The 14,182-nt window shown below is 60.0% G+C and overlaps 1 protein-coding gene and 1 long non-coding RNA gene across 3 annotated transcripts; one reads left to right on the top strand and one right to left on the bottom strand.

Annotated features, from left to right (window-relative positions):
• Positions 1-636: 636 nt before the first annotated feature.
• Adgre5 (adhesion G protein-coupled receptor E5) lies at positions 637-14,159 on the top strand. Of its 2 annotated transcripts, XM_074053939.1 has the most exons (19): positions 637-777; positions 3,836-3,886; positions 4,017-4,133; positions 4,613-4,768; positions 8,222-8,368; positions 8,740-8,886; positions 8,970-9,016; positions 9,151-9,228; positions 10,325-10,502; positions 10,582-10,698; positions 11,212-11,432; positions 11,702-11,878; positions 12,281-12,475; positions 12,671-12,897; positions 12,980-13,043; positions 13,124-13,215; positions 13,293-13,461; positions 13,545-13,652; positions 13,736-14,159. In XM_074053939.1, exons 1-19 carry the CDS (start codon positions 747-749, stop codon positions 13,763-13,765), a joined length of 2,352 nt encoding a protein of 783 aa, XP_073910040.1. In that variant the 5' UTR covers positions 637-746; the 3' UTR covers positions 13,766-14,159. The 2 variants fall into 2 exon arrangements, with proteins under 2 accessions (XP_073910040.1, XP_073910041.1); XM_074053940.1 differs by lacking the exon at positions 8,222-8,368.
• LOC141416706 (uncharacterized) lies at positions 771-12,466 on the bottom strand. The gene is made up of 3 exons (XR_012441309.1): positions 12,355-12,466; positions 1,592-1,755; positions 771-1,027 (listed from the first exon to the last, which is right to left on the bottom strand). It is a non-coding gene; the product is annotated as an uncharacterized lncRNA (long non-coding RNA).
• Positions 14,160-14,182: the final 23 nt, after the last annotated feature.

Raw genomic sequence — 14,182 nt, 5'->3', positions numbered from 1 at the left:
CTGGAAACAGGGCTCTGTGAGTCAGATCGGGGCAATCTGGAGCCATCTCCACGGTGGCCCCTGCTGCAGCTCAGCGCCCAGTGTCACCCTGCCCAGTGCCACCCCGCTGAGGCTAGGACAGAGCAGAACCGGTTCTGAGCAGGATGCCCGCTGGCTGTCCGGCCCTATCCACAGGGGCGGGAGGACGTCCCAGCCGCCCGGCTGGTGGAGCTGGAAACCGGGTTTCATTCCTGTTGTGAGGCAGGCGCGCGTGCTCGTGCATGCGTGTGTGCACGCACGAAGTGTACTATACACTCCTGTATGCGCGTGTGCACACGTGCGCGCGGTGCGAATGCATGTGTGTGCACGCGCGTGTGCTTACCACGAACGTGCTTTTCGGTGTATGCACCTGCGTGTGTGCCGTGCACTTGTGCGTGAGTTCTGTGCGCGCGCCGTGCACTTGTGTGTTGTGTGAGTGCTGTGCGCGCGCCGTGCACTTGTGCGCGCGCGAGTGTGCTGTGCGCGCGCCGGTGTGCACTGTGCGCGCCTGTGCGCAGCGCCCTGGTCCCGAGTCCCACTGCCCTGCACTTTCCTGTTGGCCTCCAACTGCCCCGCCAGTTCCGGGGAGGATCCTGGGCCAGCGCTGTCCCCCGCCCCCTTCATAAAGGCCGGGCCTGCGACAGCGCACAGCTGCCTGCCCAGAGGACACCGCGCCACCCTGTGTCCCACGCCCTACTTCCCGGCTTCTGCCTGCCAGCGCCGGGACCATGGCGGTGTCCCGCCGCCCAGTCGCCCTAGGTGAGAACTTTGGGGTGCCGCTGGGAGGGGTAGGTCACCGCGTGTCCCCTGGGTCCCCGCTCTGGGCCGTGGGGAAGCCACATGGTCTGGCGGGTGCTGGAGACATTCCGGGAGAGGGACAGGAAAAGCCTGGACACCTGTGCACCCCAGCAGGAACTTTGGGGTGCCTTGAGAGTCTGCTCCCCTGCCAGAGGCGGGGTCTTCATGCTTTTCCTGGAGGCAATTTGGAGGTTGTGCCCTAAGAGGGAAACTGAGTCAGAGAGAGACAAAGAGGGCAAAATATAAGAGCTGGGATCCCCGTTCATGCAGCTCCTCTTAACATAGAATATATGGGATGCTGGAGGTGGGGGGACGGCTGGAGGGAACCCCAATGCAGGGCACCCCAAATTTGTCCCATGTGTCAGGGATCAGCCCCAGAGACCCTGGTTCTAGTTCCCCCTACAACTTGCCGGGGAACTCAGCACAGGTTCTAGAGATCTTGCAGGCTGTGAGTTTGAACGTGACTTTTGTTGTGACTTCCCGGGACTTTGCCCTGCCCCGCCCAGGGTGACTAACGGTTATCAGGACAGCTCGTTGCCTGAGCAACAGGGCAACAAAGACAGGGAACAAATGACATTTGGGGAGCAAACGCGGGCTGGCCCAGCCACAGGGACTTACTTGCCTTTGTGCCAGCCTTGGGTGGCAGGTGGCAGAATAACGTGCCCTGAACTTGGGATGGAGGGACAGGAGTGTGCCTGGGGCACAGTTGGTGGGGGACAGCTGGAGCAGGGTGCCTGGCTGTCAGCAGGGCCAAGTCACAGAGATGCAGGCTTACTTTTCTCATCCGTAAAATGGAGTCGGTGACATCTTTCTCCTGGGTGGATCTGAGGGCAGAGGGAGTTAGCGCACGAACTCTTACTGCTTTTCGCCGGAAGTAAACAAGTAAAATTTGAGCACACACGGTGAGTGTTGTACTGGCATTCATTGCTGTAGAAGATGCTGGGGGGGGGACAGAGAAACAGAGGATGGGGGTCCTTAGAAAGAGGCACAAGGGCGGCCGCTCCCCCAGCTCGGGTCCCCAGCAGGAACCTTCCTGCCCTGGCTCTGCCAGCCAGCAATGAAAACCAGATGGGGCAGGGAGGACAGACCAGCAGCTCTGTCTCCCGGCTCCCGTTTGGTCATTTTCCAAGTCCCCAGATGGAGACAGGCTGGCCCTCAGACTCAGGACGGCGGGGGAGAGCCCAGCCCCACCCAGGCAGAGGGGATGGGGTGCCAAGGAGCTGTCCCCAGGGTCTGGGAACCTCGTGCTCAAATCCACCTGCCCTGCCTCCCCCTCCTCCTGGGGTCCCCGAGGCCCTTCCTGATCTTGTCCTGGGCTCCAGGCCTCAGTTTCTCATGTAAGACAATGAACACAACCCAGTCCCTCCTCCTTGCTGGTTCAGAGTCTTAAAGGAGTTACTTGGTGGCTTTGGGAGCTGGGGACAGTCACCCAGGTGTCCCTAGAGGGAAGATCATTTGTGGTCTGTCCTGCTAGGAGGAAGTGGGTCCTGGCTGAGGGGGGAACTAGCCAGGCCCTGTGGCCTGAGAGGAGGAAGAAAAATGGGGATTCTGACATGAGATCAGGGCAGTGGAGGGGCTGGGGCAGGTGCTCTGGCCTCAGTTTACCCCAGCTGCAAAGGGTCATGTTGGGGGGGGTCTCTGCCCTGCTGCTATAATGAAGGGTAACAAGTTTAGACACTCACTGAGCGTCAGGGGCCCCTCCAGTTGGCACCCCACAAACACACACAGCCCCCCCAAGCCGTGCTCACAATGGCCAACCTAGGATTCCCCATCCGGGGGCGATTTGGGGCAAGGGAGTCATGAGCCATCCCTTCCCCTTGGCACAGGAAGTGAGTCACACACGGCCTCCCCATCTGTCCCATCTCTCCCGACGCCCCCATTCGTGACTCCTGAGATTATGGGGTCCTTGTGTTTTCCCCAGTGTGACCCAGGTTGGCAGGAACTCAATGTCCCCTCTCAGCCCTCTGCTCTCGAGGCCTCCTCCTCCTCCTCTTGTGTCTCTGTCCTCTCTCCATCTTTGTTTTTCTCCCTCTCTCTCTCTCCTCCCGCCTCTGTCTCCTCCTACCTCTCTCTGATCCTTCTCCATTTTTTCTTCAGCTTGGCCCCTTGTCTGCTCTCGGCCCAAGACAAGCAGGTCCCCACCTGTTAAGCCCCTGGTGACCTGAGGTCCCCAGGTCCTGCCTTGGGCGTGTGGGGGGCTCTGAGAGCTGCAGGAACAGAGGACATGAGGCGCCCACCAGGCAACCACAGTGGCTTCCTGTGTGTGAGGAGTGGAGGGTGAAGTGTCACCGCTGGTTCCCAGGGTGGGCTGAAGGTGGTGGTGGCTGTGCCAGGTGTCACGTGTTCCTAAGAAGGGGGTGGGGACAGAGTATCTGAGGAGGACTCCTGCCCCAGGACCTTTCTTTTTACCTAAAGAATGGCAAAGGAGCCAGGAAGGGTCACACTCCGTGATCCCAGCACTCAGGAGGCTGAGGCATAGGATCCTGAGTTCAAGGCCAGCCTGGGCCACATAGCGAGACCCTGTCTCAAAAAACCAACCAAAACCAAACGAAAACAAAAAAGGATGAGGACAGTGTTAATCTGTTGAATGTGGGGGGTTGAGTCCCACACTGCAGTAGGATGGGGTGCCCTTGTCATCTTGTATAAGGGGAGACTGAAACAGGGAGCCGTGACACTGCCTGTCAGCCTTCCAGGGAACCTTGCTGCCTGGCTCCATCTGCAGCCCACACGTCAGGAGACTGACAGGTGACAAACTCTCTGGCCATGGGCATCGGGTCCCAGAGAGGTGCCACCTGGGCTGTGTCTTTTTTCTTTTTAAAAAGTTTTACTTCTGAGACAGGGTCTCACTGTGTAGCCGGGGCTGGCCTGGAACTCAGGTCCTCCTGCTTCCACCTGCAAAGTGCTGGGATTACAGGCAGGTACCACCACACCCGGCTGCTGAGATCTGCCTTGGAGCTGGACAGTGCCTTCAGAGCATCGCCCCCTGGTCCCCACTGACCCCTTCCTTGCTCTCTTGCAGCCCTGTGCGTCTTCCTGAGTCTGTGCAGAGCTGGAGCCCAGCATGGCCCTGGTGAGTCTGCTGGGAACATGTGGACCCAGGCACAGCCTGAGGAAGGGGACGTCCTCTACCTCCCCTGGGCCCCTCTGGGTGCTGCCAGCCCCACTCCCGCACTCTCTGAGCATGGTCTCTGTCCCCACAGCATGTGCTAAGTGGTGTCCTCCGAACTCTGTATGTGTCAGTGGCACCGCCTGTCGCTGCAAGCTGGGATTCAGTCCACCTGATAAGCTCATCACCAGTCCCACGGGGACCTGTGACGGTACCGAGGCTGGGGCCGTGGTGGGCACACTGGGGATGGTGGGGGGACAGGAGTCACGGCTGGGGTGTCAGCCCTCAGCCTCAGACCATCATCAAAGACAGAAACAGAAAGGAAAAGAGGACGGGGGAGAGGCAAGAGTGAATAAACCTGGCTTCCTGGAGAGAGGGGACTGGGTCCCAGGAGTTGTGCCTCAAGGTGCCCTCAGAACTAGGAGGGGGACACTGAGCTTCCTGCCCATCTGCCACCCTGCCACTGTCCACGGTGCCCACATCTGAGGTGTCAACCAGAGGACTGAGAGGAGCAGAGCTGCCTGTGAGGTCTTCAGGAATGGCTTGCTCCAGCTGCAGCACCGCCTCAGGGTGCAGCCCGAGACTGTGCCTAGGATCTAATGACAGCAGGGAGTTAGGTTGGGGAGGAGCGAACTTCCCTGAGAGAAGGCACTCCTTTGGGAGGTGACCCTTTGTCCCATTGATTTGTAGACATCAACGAGTGTGCTGCACCCCTGAAAGTGTCTTGTGGCAAGTTTGCGGACTGTGAGAACACGGAGGGGAGCTACTACTGCACCTGCAGCCCGGGATATGAGCTCGAGTCCGGGGGAAAGAATTTCAGCAACGAGAGTGAGAACACGTGTCGAGGTGAGAGTCCCCTCTCCCCCCACCTCCCTTGTCACCAGCAGACAGGTCCCCTGTCACGCTGCCAAAGTGGAGGGGGCGCCAGGGCCCCAACCTCGCAGCTGTGTGCATGGCGCTGGCTAGAATGATTCCCCGGAAAACACTGTTCAGGCAGGTGTGGTGGGGCACACCTGTAATCCCAGCACCTAGGAGGCAGAGGCAGAAGCATGTGGAGTTCGAGGCCAGCCTGGGGAGGATGGGAGGTGTAGCTCAAGTGTCAGAGCACTTGCCTAGCAGACTAGGACTCAACTCCCAGTACTGAGAAGAAAGAAAGGGGGAGAGGGAGGGAGGGAGGGAGGGAGGGAGGGGAAAGGCTCCTTATGAAAAAGAAAACTAGGGTGCAGCTCCGTGGTAGAGCAAAGAAAGGTAGCCTTGCCTTTTGTCCATCGTGTGACCTTGGATAAGTTCCTTTGCCTCCCTGTGCCTCGGTTTTCCCACCTATAAAGGGGCGTAATGAAGTGCTGGTGTGGCTTGTGGTCAGAGTGAGCCCAGGACTCACCCCAGCACTACAAAGCCACGTCACAGTTCCTGGCTTCTGAACTTTTTTGGGTGTCGTGTTTTGTTTTGCGGTGCTGAGGATGGAACCCAGGGCCTCGCATTTACTGTGTTGTGACCTGACATGACCTCTCCTGGACGGGCGTCCTTGGGGCAGTGATCAGAGAGGCTGGCACTGCACAGTGCTCCAGCCCTTGTCACTGTGTGACAGTGTGGCTTGGGAGGAGCCCAGCTGGGCTTTGTCCCATTCTGGGAAGCTAGCAGGGCAGATTGGGCTTCAGGCATTGCTGGGGTAGATGGGAGCCACAGCTGTGCCAGAGAGGGGGGTGACAGCTTCCCTAGAGCCCTGCAGAAAACAACCAACTAGGAGGGAGGTAGTGAGCAAGGGGCTGACAAGGCCAAGGCCGGGCAGAGGGTCCAGGACGACCCTGAGGGGTGTCAGCACCCCCACCACCGCATTGCAGAAGGAAAAGAGCCCATAGCCCAGGTCCCAGTCCTGTCCCTCCAGCCCCAAGTGCAGGCAGAATGTCCAGGACAGCAGAAGTGGGAACAGGGCTGAGATGTGTGTGTCCCTACCCCGCCAGTCCATAGGGGCCCCTGTGGGAGGTCATCCATCAGCCTGGGTCAGAGGTCACAGTCTTTGTGCAAATTGGGAAGACCTCCCCCCCACACCTTCCTCGTGGACACAGCCACAGTTTGGTGAACAAAGTCGCTTTCAGCCCATCGGACTGACATCCCTGAGCACTGAGCCACCGCACACCTGTCCGTGTGACCTGGATTCTTCTCGGCAAGCCCTGGCACAGGGTGCTGTGAGCCCTTGTGGGTGGCTGTGGTGTCGAGGAGTCCCTGCTGTGACAGGAGCAAGCCAGGCCTGGAGAGGCTCCACCAGGGGACCCGGCAGAAAAATGGCTCGGCAGGGGTGAGGTGGCACACGCACCCCCTCCCGTAATGGACCCCCAAGGCAGGTGACGGAGAGTATCCTGAGGACGTGCCCACGAGGGGCAGGAGCCTGGGCTCCCGCTCTCTTGACTCCTTTTCTACTTTCCTGATACCGGGTCACCCATCTCTGTCCCATCCCTGACTCCACCAAGGGCCACTTCCGGAAGTTCTGAACATCCCCAGCCCATTTGCATCTCATTTGCATAAATCCAAAGCTCTTCCTAGCACAGTGTCTTCTCCCGGTCGCCAGTGACCACCAGGGTGACGCCAGCCCCCTCTGGGGCCCACACAGGCTCAGCTGCACCTGGACCCCCTCTGAGCCACCAGCCACGATGGACCCAAGGACCCATCTGGACGAAGGAGGGTAGAACATGGTCCCCAGCCACCAATCCTGCCTGGAGAAGACGCCTTTTGGTGCTGACCCCCTTTTTGGACACTCAGCCTCTGTCCAAGCCCAGCAACCTTGGTCCCCCTGGGGGCACCGGAGGACGGTGTGATTGGGGTGGCAGGGGGCATCGACACCCAGAACCACAGAGAATTGGGGGAAGAAGGAAGCTCCAGTCTGGGCCACTCAACAGAAGGAAGGTGTCACTGGGGACCCTGGCCCCTGGCAGACCCTCTCCCAAGGATGACAGCTCAGACCCCTAGGGCCAGGCCATTGGGACAGAAGATGGAAACTGGGCCCGCTCAGCAGGGCCCCCAGGTCTGTCCCTAGTGGTAGGCTAAAAAGAGGTGACAGAAATGACTGGCAGGCCTTCTGCGATGGCATCTGTCCTCAACTCTGGCACCGAGATCTTGACCGTGGCTGGCCTTGCTGCCACATAGATTCTCCTGACCACCATCCACATCCACAAATGCCTCATGGGGATCAGAAAAAAGGTGTCTTCAGCGCTCCAGCTGCCTGGCTGGACGTCAGTCCCACTGTCCAGGTGGTGCTGGCCTGTCTAGTGTCATCCTCACCCTCCTGCCCCTGCCTTTGGGATTCATGCCAGTCTATCTCGGGGTTCTGTGGATGAGAGAACTCAGCTCCTGCTGAGCCCCAAAATTTCATGGAGACCTCTGCTAGTGGATGGCGGATCTCATGGAATCAATCAGGACAGAGGCCACCAATGGGAGCCAAGATGGCCACTTGAGGACACAGTGTCTCTGTGGCTCAGTCCCAGGAAGCCCCAAGTGGCTGTGACCCCCTGCCCCAGCTGAAGAGGTGATATGTGACACCAGAGTTGGGGCCACCGCAGTCACCCTAGGATACCTCCGTGTGAAGTACAGATGGCACCCTCTCTCCAGGGAGGAGACCAGAGTCCTCCAGTTGCATCTGTGTGGGAGACACACACCGAGCCCCAGCCTGAGGCCACCACCACAAGTGTCCCTGGCCCCCTGCAGACGTGGCCAGTGCGAGCCTGACCCCAGGATCTGTAGGGATGGCGACTCGGCACCCACCGGGCTTCAGGCCCCAAGCAGGGGCGCCTGAGGCTTTGCGCAGGTGGAGGCCATGGAAGCATGGAGGGGACTGGAGCCCAGGCAGCCCGAGGAGGGACATCTGCAGGTCCTCTAGGGTTCCGGCCACGGATCCTGCTATGGACTCAGCTGCCAGGAAGGTTTCACCACAGGGCAGGGAGGTGGCAGTACCTTCTGGACCCAGGGTGCCTGTGCAGCCCCCAGACCTCACCCCTTTCTCACCTGTCACCTGCCCTACGAAAAGAAAGTGTCACTTCCAGCTCTGCAAAGGGGAACCTCAGCCATGTCCAGGGAAGGAGCAAGCGAGAGGACCTCCGTTGGGACTCAGTTTCCCTCCTGGTTTCATTGGCCATACATTGGGAACCATGCACCCCGCTGTGCCCATCTTGCTCAGAGGCCAGGATAAGGGCTCTGACCGTGAAGATGGGGGTCACCGGGCGGTGACACGTGAAAGGAAAGCCCTCGGTTTAGGGGGGAGGAGCAGCGAGGGGGAGGGGTGGGTCTGACCCCTGGCTTTGTCCTCAGATGTGAACGAATGCATCTCTGGACAAAACCCGTGCCACCGCTCTGCCCACTGCATCAACAAAGCTGGAGGCCACCGGTGCCAATGCCGACGCGGCTGGAGGCCGATCCCTGGCTCCCCCGACGGCCCAGACAGCACCGAGTGCGAAGGTCCGAAGCCAGTGGCACTTCCCAGAGGCCGCAGTCCCACATCCCAGCACACTTAGCGGCCCGCAGGGACACCGGGTGCACCTGCTGGGCTGGGCGTCCGTTCATCTGAGGCTGGCTGTGAAAGCCGGGGTCCCCGAGAGGGAGCTGGGGTACCAGCAGCATTTCCGAATTTTCACAACTTGTACATCTGTCCCGCGCGCCGGCCTCTCCACCCTTCCCTTAATGCCGCGTCCATCTCCCCACGGCCTGCGGGCACCAAGTGGTGGACCCAGCCCGGGGACACAGATACAGAAAGAAGGGCTGGGGACAGGGAGCGGGGAGAGGATTCCGACGGGTCTGGGGCAGGGTCTGACCCTTTCTCTTGTCCCCAGATGTGGACGAGTGCAGCTCTGGACAGCATCAATGCCACAACTCCACCGTCTGCAGCAACACCTTGGGGTCCTACAAGTGCCACTGCCGCCCTGGCTGGGAGCCGGCTCCTGGGTCCCCCAATGGCCCCAAGAGCACAGTGTGCAGAGGTACCAGACTGAACGTACCAGAACCCTCCACCCCTGCAAACACCGCCCCACACCCTAATGAGCCCCTGTCCTGTCCCCTACAGAGATCCCACTCCCCACCTGGACCCGGCCCGCGGGAGTCCACAGCCAGGTGAGTGGTCCAGCCTGGTCCCAGAGGAGGATCCAGGAGGCAGAAAGTCCTCCAGGCAGCGCCTCCTCCACCCCTTCCCTGCATTTCCCCACCCTACTCCCCCAGGCTCTCTGACCCCTGGTGTCCTCCTGCAGAGTCTCTCCCACTTCTTGGACAAAGTTCAGAATCTGAGCAGAGACTTCAAGCCACTGAAGGCCCAGAACACCATCCAGGTGAGGGCAGGACCCAGGGGAGGCCAGGGCGGTGTGGGGTTGGCTGGAGGCGGGGTGGGGGGGGGATCCAGTGCGGATGGTGACTGTCCTTAACCAAGCAAGACATTCTGTGAATGCCAGACGCTCATGGACAGCCCACTACTGCACACGCTGGGGTACACACATCCACAAACCCAACCTGTGTGTACACACATACGGGTTATTATTTTTGCGGTACTGGGGTTGGAACTCAGGGCCTTATGCTAGCTAGGAAGATAACACTGCATTGGCCCAGTTTTGTATTGGGTCTTTTCGAGATATTCTTGAGAACTCTTTGCCCAGGCTGGCTTTGAACCAGGATCCTCCTGATGTCTGCGTCCTGCGTAGCTGGGATTGCAGGTGTGAGCCACCAGCACACGGGTTATGATGGCAGTAGAATGAAGCAGTGAAGAACCTGGGCGGGGCATGGTGGGGCACACCTGTAGTTCCAGCAACTCAGAGTCTGAGGCAGGACTTAGAGGCCAGCCTGGGCCAGACAGCAAGACCCTGTCTTTTAAAAAAAAAAAAAAACAAAAAACTTGGGCTGCAAGTGTTCAGACCCGTCACTGCCACTTTTGCTGTGTGTCCTCAGGCCGGTGACTTCTGTCTCTAGGTGAAAATGGAGTCTGAGGTTGTAAAGGAGCCCCAGTGGTAAAAGTAAAGCTCAAAGAAGTGGCAGGGGCCCAGCAGAAATATCACGTGGCTGGGTGAGGGGGCGCACATGTAATCCCAGCTCTCCCCAGGCTGAGGCCAGGCTACCAGACCAGTGCCAGGTCAGCCTGGGCCCAAAAGTAAGACCCTGGCTCAAAAAACAAAAACGAGCCAGGCAGAGATCAGGACTGAGATCGAAAGCTAGCCCCGGGCAAACAGTCTTGAAAACACTCAATAGAGAAAAGGGCTGGTGGAGTGGCTTAAGCGGTAGAGCACCTGTCTAGAAGTGTGACCTGAGTTCAAACCCCAGTACCACCAAAGAAATAATTAACATTAAGATTTCAGGGCTGGTGAGGACCAGGGTCTGAGTCCTTCTCGTAGTCCTGTGGTCCCATGGCTCAGTTGCTCTGTCATCCGCCACCCCCAGAAACTCATTGAGGCCCTGGACGAGCTGCTGGAAGCCCCTGGGGACTTAGAGAGCATGGACCTGTCTGCCCGTCACCTCGTGGGCACCCAGTTGCTTCTGGACTTTGAAAACGTCCTGAGGACCTTGGCTGAGTCACTGCCTGACGGTCCCTTCACCTACCGTTCTCCTTTGAACACAGGTAAGGTTTTGTCCTGCCCTGCCAGTCCCAGGTCGTGTTTTGTACACAGTGTCCCCAGTCACTATTCCTGTCCCCTCAGAATTGGCTCTGATGATCAAGGACCAGGGGGAAAAAGACGCTGTCACAGTGTGCCACAGCCAGGCACGGATGGAGCTGAACTGGACAATCACAAGTGTAAAGGAACATTCAGAAAATGGTAGGGGTCCGCAGAGGGAGCCCCGTGTCAGAGAGGAGGAGGAAGTGGGGTGAGGCCAGGGTGAGGAACAGAATATGGAACAAGAAGAAAGTGAGCTATCTGGAGAGCTCCAGCCATCATGGCGGGCTGGGTGACCTCAACTGAGATGTCTTATATGGAACGCAGGGACACAGAAAAAGGGAGAAGATGGACGCTGGTGGCTCACCCCTGTAATCCCAGCTGCTTGGGAGGCTGAGGTCAGGAGGATTAAGGTTTGAGGCTAGTGCCGGTCCTAGCTACTTGGGAGGCTGAGATGGGTAGGATATTGGTTCGAGGCCAGCCCAGGCAAATATTTCTCAAGACCTCCGTCTCCAAAATAACCAAAGCGAAAGGGACTGGAGATGTGGCTCAATCAGTAGAGCAACTGCTTTGCAAGCACAAAGCCCTGAGTTCAAACCGCAGTCCCACCAAAACAAAACAAAACAAAAAGGGAGGAGAGGGCAGGAAGAGGCAAGCCAGCATGTCTGTCCCCAGGCCGCACTGTGGCAGGGATCCTGTCCAGCCCACAGATGAAGAAATTGCTAGCCAATGCCTCCTTGGACCTGGACGGGAGACAAGCCATGGTGGAAGAAACCTATGAAAGTCCCCTCCTCGACACAGAGCTCAGGTTCCTCTCGAACGTGAATTCTGTCTTTCTGACCAACACAAACACGAAGAAACTCACCTCTCCAATCACCTTCAATTTTTCCTATCTTGTGAGTCCCCGGGTGGGAAGGGAGAAATGGGCCCTGCCTTTCACTCCATAGCCAAAGTCAAGGTGACCCCTCCTGGCCTTCATCTCCCCACCTTCACCCATTCTGCTCCTCTTTCAAACACACCTCAGGACCTTTGCACCTGCTCTGCCCCTGCCTGGGGCTCATGGAAGGTGCTGAGGAAATACTTGTCCAGTTTGAAAAGCAGCCTGACAGTGGACCCATGACTGGGCTCCAGACCAGCTTCTCTGATCACTCCTGTGTGCTCATAGCTGGAGAAGCCGGGGCCAAGGGAGGAGCTCATCTGTGCCTTCTGGAAAGGGGACAACACAAGCGGGCGGTGGTCCACCACAGGCTGTGAGCTACTGGACAAGAGGAATGGCACTGCCACCTGCAGATGTCACCACTTGAGCAGTTTTGCCATCCTCATGGCCCACTACCACATCCAGGTGAGCATCCAGGACCACTCTCAAAAGCCCACAGGTGGTGAGGTAACAAGGCAGCTCCTCCTCCACGGTGTGCCCCAACTGCTTGTTCAAATGTCCCATGCCACATCCCCCAGCCCCTTCCTGGGGGATCTCTCCATGGCCCTGTACGGAATGGGCACAGTCTGGCACTGCCACCCTCAGTGTCCCTCTGCCTGTCCAGCTGGCACCAGAGATGAAATATTCTTTAAAACTCATTGCTCGTGAGCACATGTGGCCTTGGGGACTCTAGCCAGGCAGAGCGGAGCGTGTACCCCAAGTCCAGGGCCAGCAAGCGCAGAGGCCTGGGAAGCGCGCCCCACCCCAGGAGGGCTGGCCCGGTGTGCAAGCGCGGACGGTCACAGCGTTGGCCCATCCTGCTCCTAGGACCCGAGGTTGGCCCTGATCACCAAGGTGGGGCTGTCGCTGTCGCTCATCTGCCTGCTTCTGTGCATCCTCACCTTCCTGCTGGTGCGACCCATCCAGAGTTCGCGCACCACGGTGCACCTGCACCTGTGCATCTGCCTCTTCGTGGGCTCCGCCATCTTCCTGGCGGGCATCGAGAACGACGGGGGCGGCCAGGTGAGGCCCCGCCCCCTCCGCCCCGCAGCGCGGGGCCCCGCCCATCCCCGGCCCTCATTGGGGAGGACGCGGGCAGCCCCGCCCCCGCCCGGGATCCGGCTCCGCCCCCCGCAGTGAGGGTGTATATGAGGAAGCGGCGGAGGCGCCTGGCCCCGCCCACCCCGACGCAGCCCCGCCCCTCCGCCTCTTCCGCAGGTGGGGCTGCGCTGCCGCCTGGTGGCCGGGCTGCTGCACTACTGGTTCCTGGCCGCCTTCTTCTGGATGAGCCTGGAGGGGCTGGAGCTGTACTTCCTGGTGGTGCGCGTGTTCCAGGGCCAGGGTCTGCGCACGCGCTGGCTCTGCCTCATCGGCTACGGCGCGCCCCTGCTCATCGTGGCCGTGTCGGCGGCCGTCTACGGCCAGGGCTACGGCCGCCCCACCTAGTGAGTAGGCGAGGGCGGGGAGGGGTGCGCGGCCGCCGCTGCCTGCTCCGCTCGGCACTGATGGGCGCCCCTCCTCTCCCAGCTGCTGGTTGAGCCAGGACGGTTTCCTCTGGAGCTTCCTGGGACCCCTGGCCGCCGTCATCTTGGTAAGGGAGCCTGGGCGCGCGGCCCCTCCCCGGGCCTCCCCGCCCGACGCCCCCTGACGCCGCCCCTTGCTCCCGCCCAGGGCAACGCCGTCATCTTCGTGGTCACCGTGTGGAAGCTCACGCAGAAGTTCTCTGAAATCAACCCCGACATGAAGAAGTTACGGAGGGCCAGGTGCGCGGGGCGCGCGGGCTGCGGGAGGGCTGGGGTGGGCGCGCGGAAGCCCCGGCTGCAGCTGCCGTCCTCCGCAGGGTGCTGACCATCACGGCCATCGCCCAGCTCTTCGTGCTGGGCAGCACCTGGGTCTTTGGCCTGTTCCTGTTCGACCCGCACAGCCAGGTGCTGTCCTACACCTTCACCATCCTCAACTGCCTGCAGGGCCTCTTCCTTTTCGTGCTGCTCTGCCTGCTCAACAAGAAGGTGGGCGGGGCGCCGGGGCCACGGGCGGGGCCGCGGGGCGGTGGGGGGGGCGGCCCCTCCCCTGATCTGGTCCCCGGCCACAGGTGAGGGAGGAGTACCGGAAGTGGGCCTGCATGGTGGCCGGGGACAAGTACTCGGAGTTCAGCTCTTCCAGCTCTTCCACCACGGGCGCCAGCCACAGTCAGACCCGGGTAAGGGGCCGACTTGGGCCAGGGCGGGCGCTGGCCGGGATGGGGTGCCTGGGTACCTCACGGTGACTTTTTTCCCCCCGCAGGCCCTCAGACCCTCAGAGTCAGGGATGTGAAGCCAGGCTGGCCAGGGCAGCAGCTCGCCTCAGTCACCCTGCTCTGGCACCCTCCCGCTTGGGCACCAGGTGCAAGAGAGGGGCACAGCTGGACAGACCCCAGGAGAGCACAGTGGGCAGTGTCCCGGCCCAGGGACCAAAGCTGGCCAAGGTCTACGGCTGGCCTGGGGATAGACTGCTTCTCCTCTCCCCTCGCGTTCGTCACACCCAGGAGGCCCGGCATGTCTGGCTGGCTCCCTGTTAAGCTAAGACTGATGTATCACGGTACAGAGGCCGCTGCCCGTGCAGGCAGAGGGGTCTCCCTGTGTGGAAGGTTGTGGATGTTGTGTTTGTTCTTTTTTAATCTGTCTAGACCTTTCTATGTTGACATTAACATTAAATATCACTGAGAGGAGATGGAGTTACTCATGTCCACGA

Source organism: Castor canadensis, chromosome 14, assembly GCF_047511655.1.
Source record: "Castor canadensis chromosome 14, mCasCan1.hap1v2, whole genome shotgun sequence".
NCBI lineage: Eukaryota > Metazoa > Chordata > Mammalia > Rodentia > Castoridae > Castor > Castor canadensis.
This window is presented reverse-complemented; position numbering and strand designations above follow the sequence as displayed.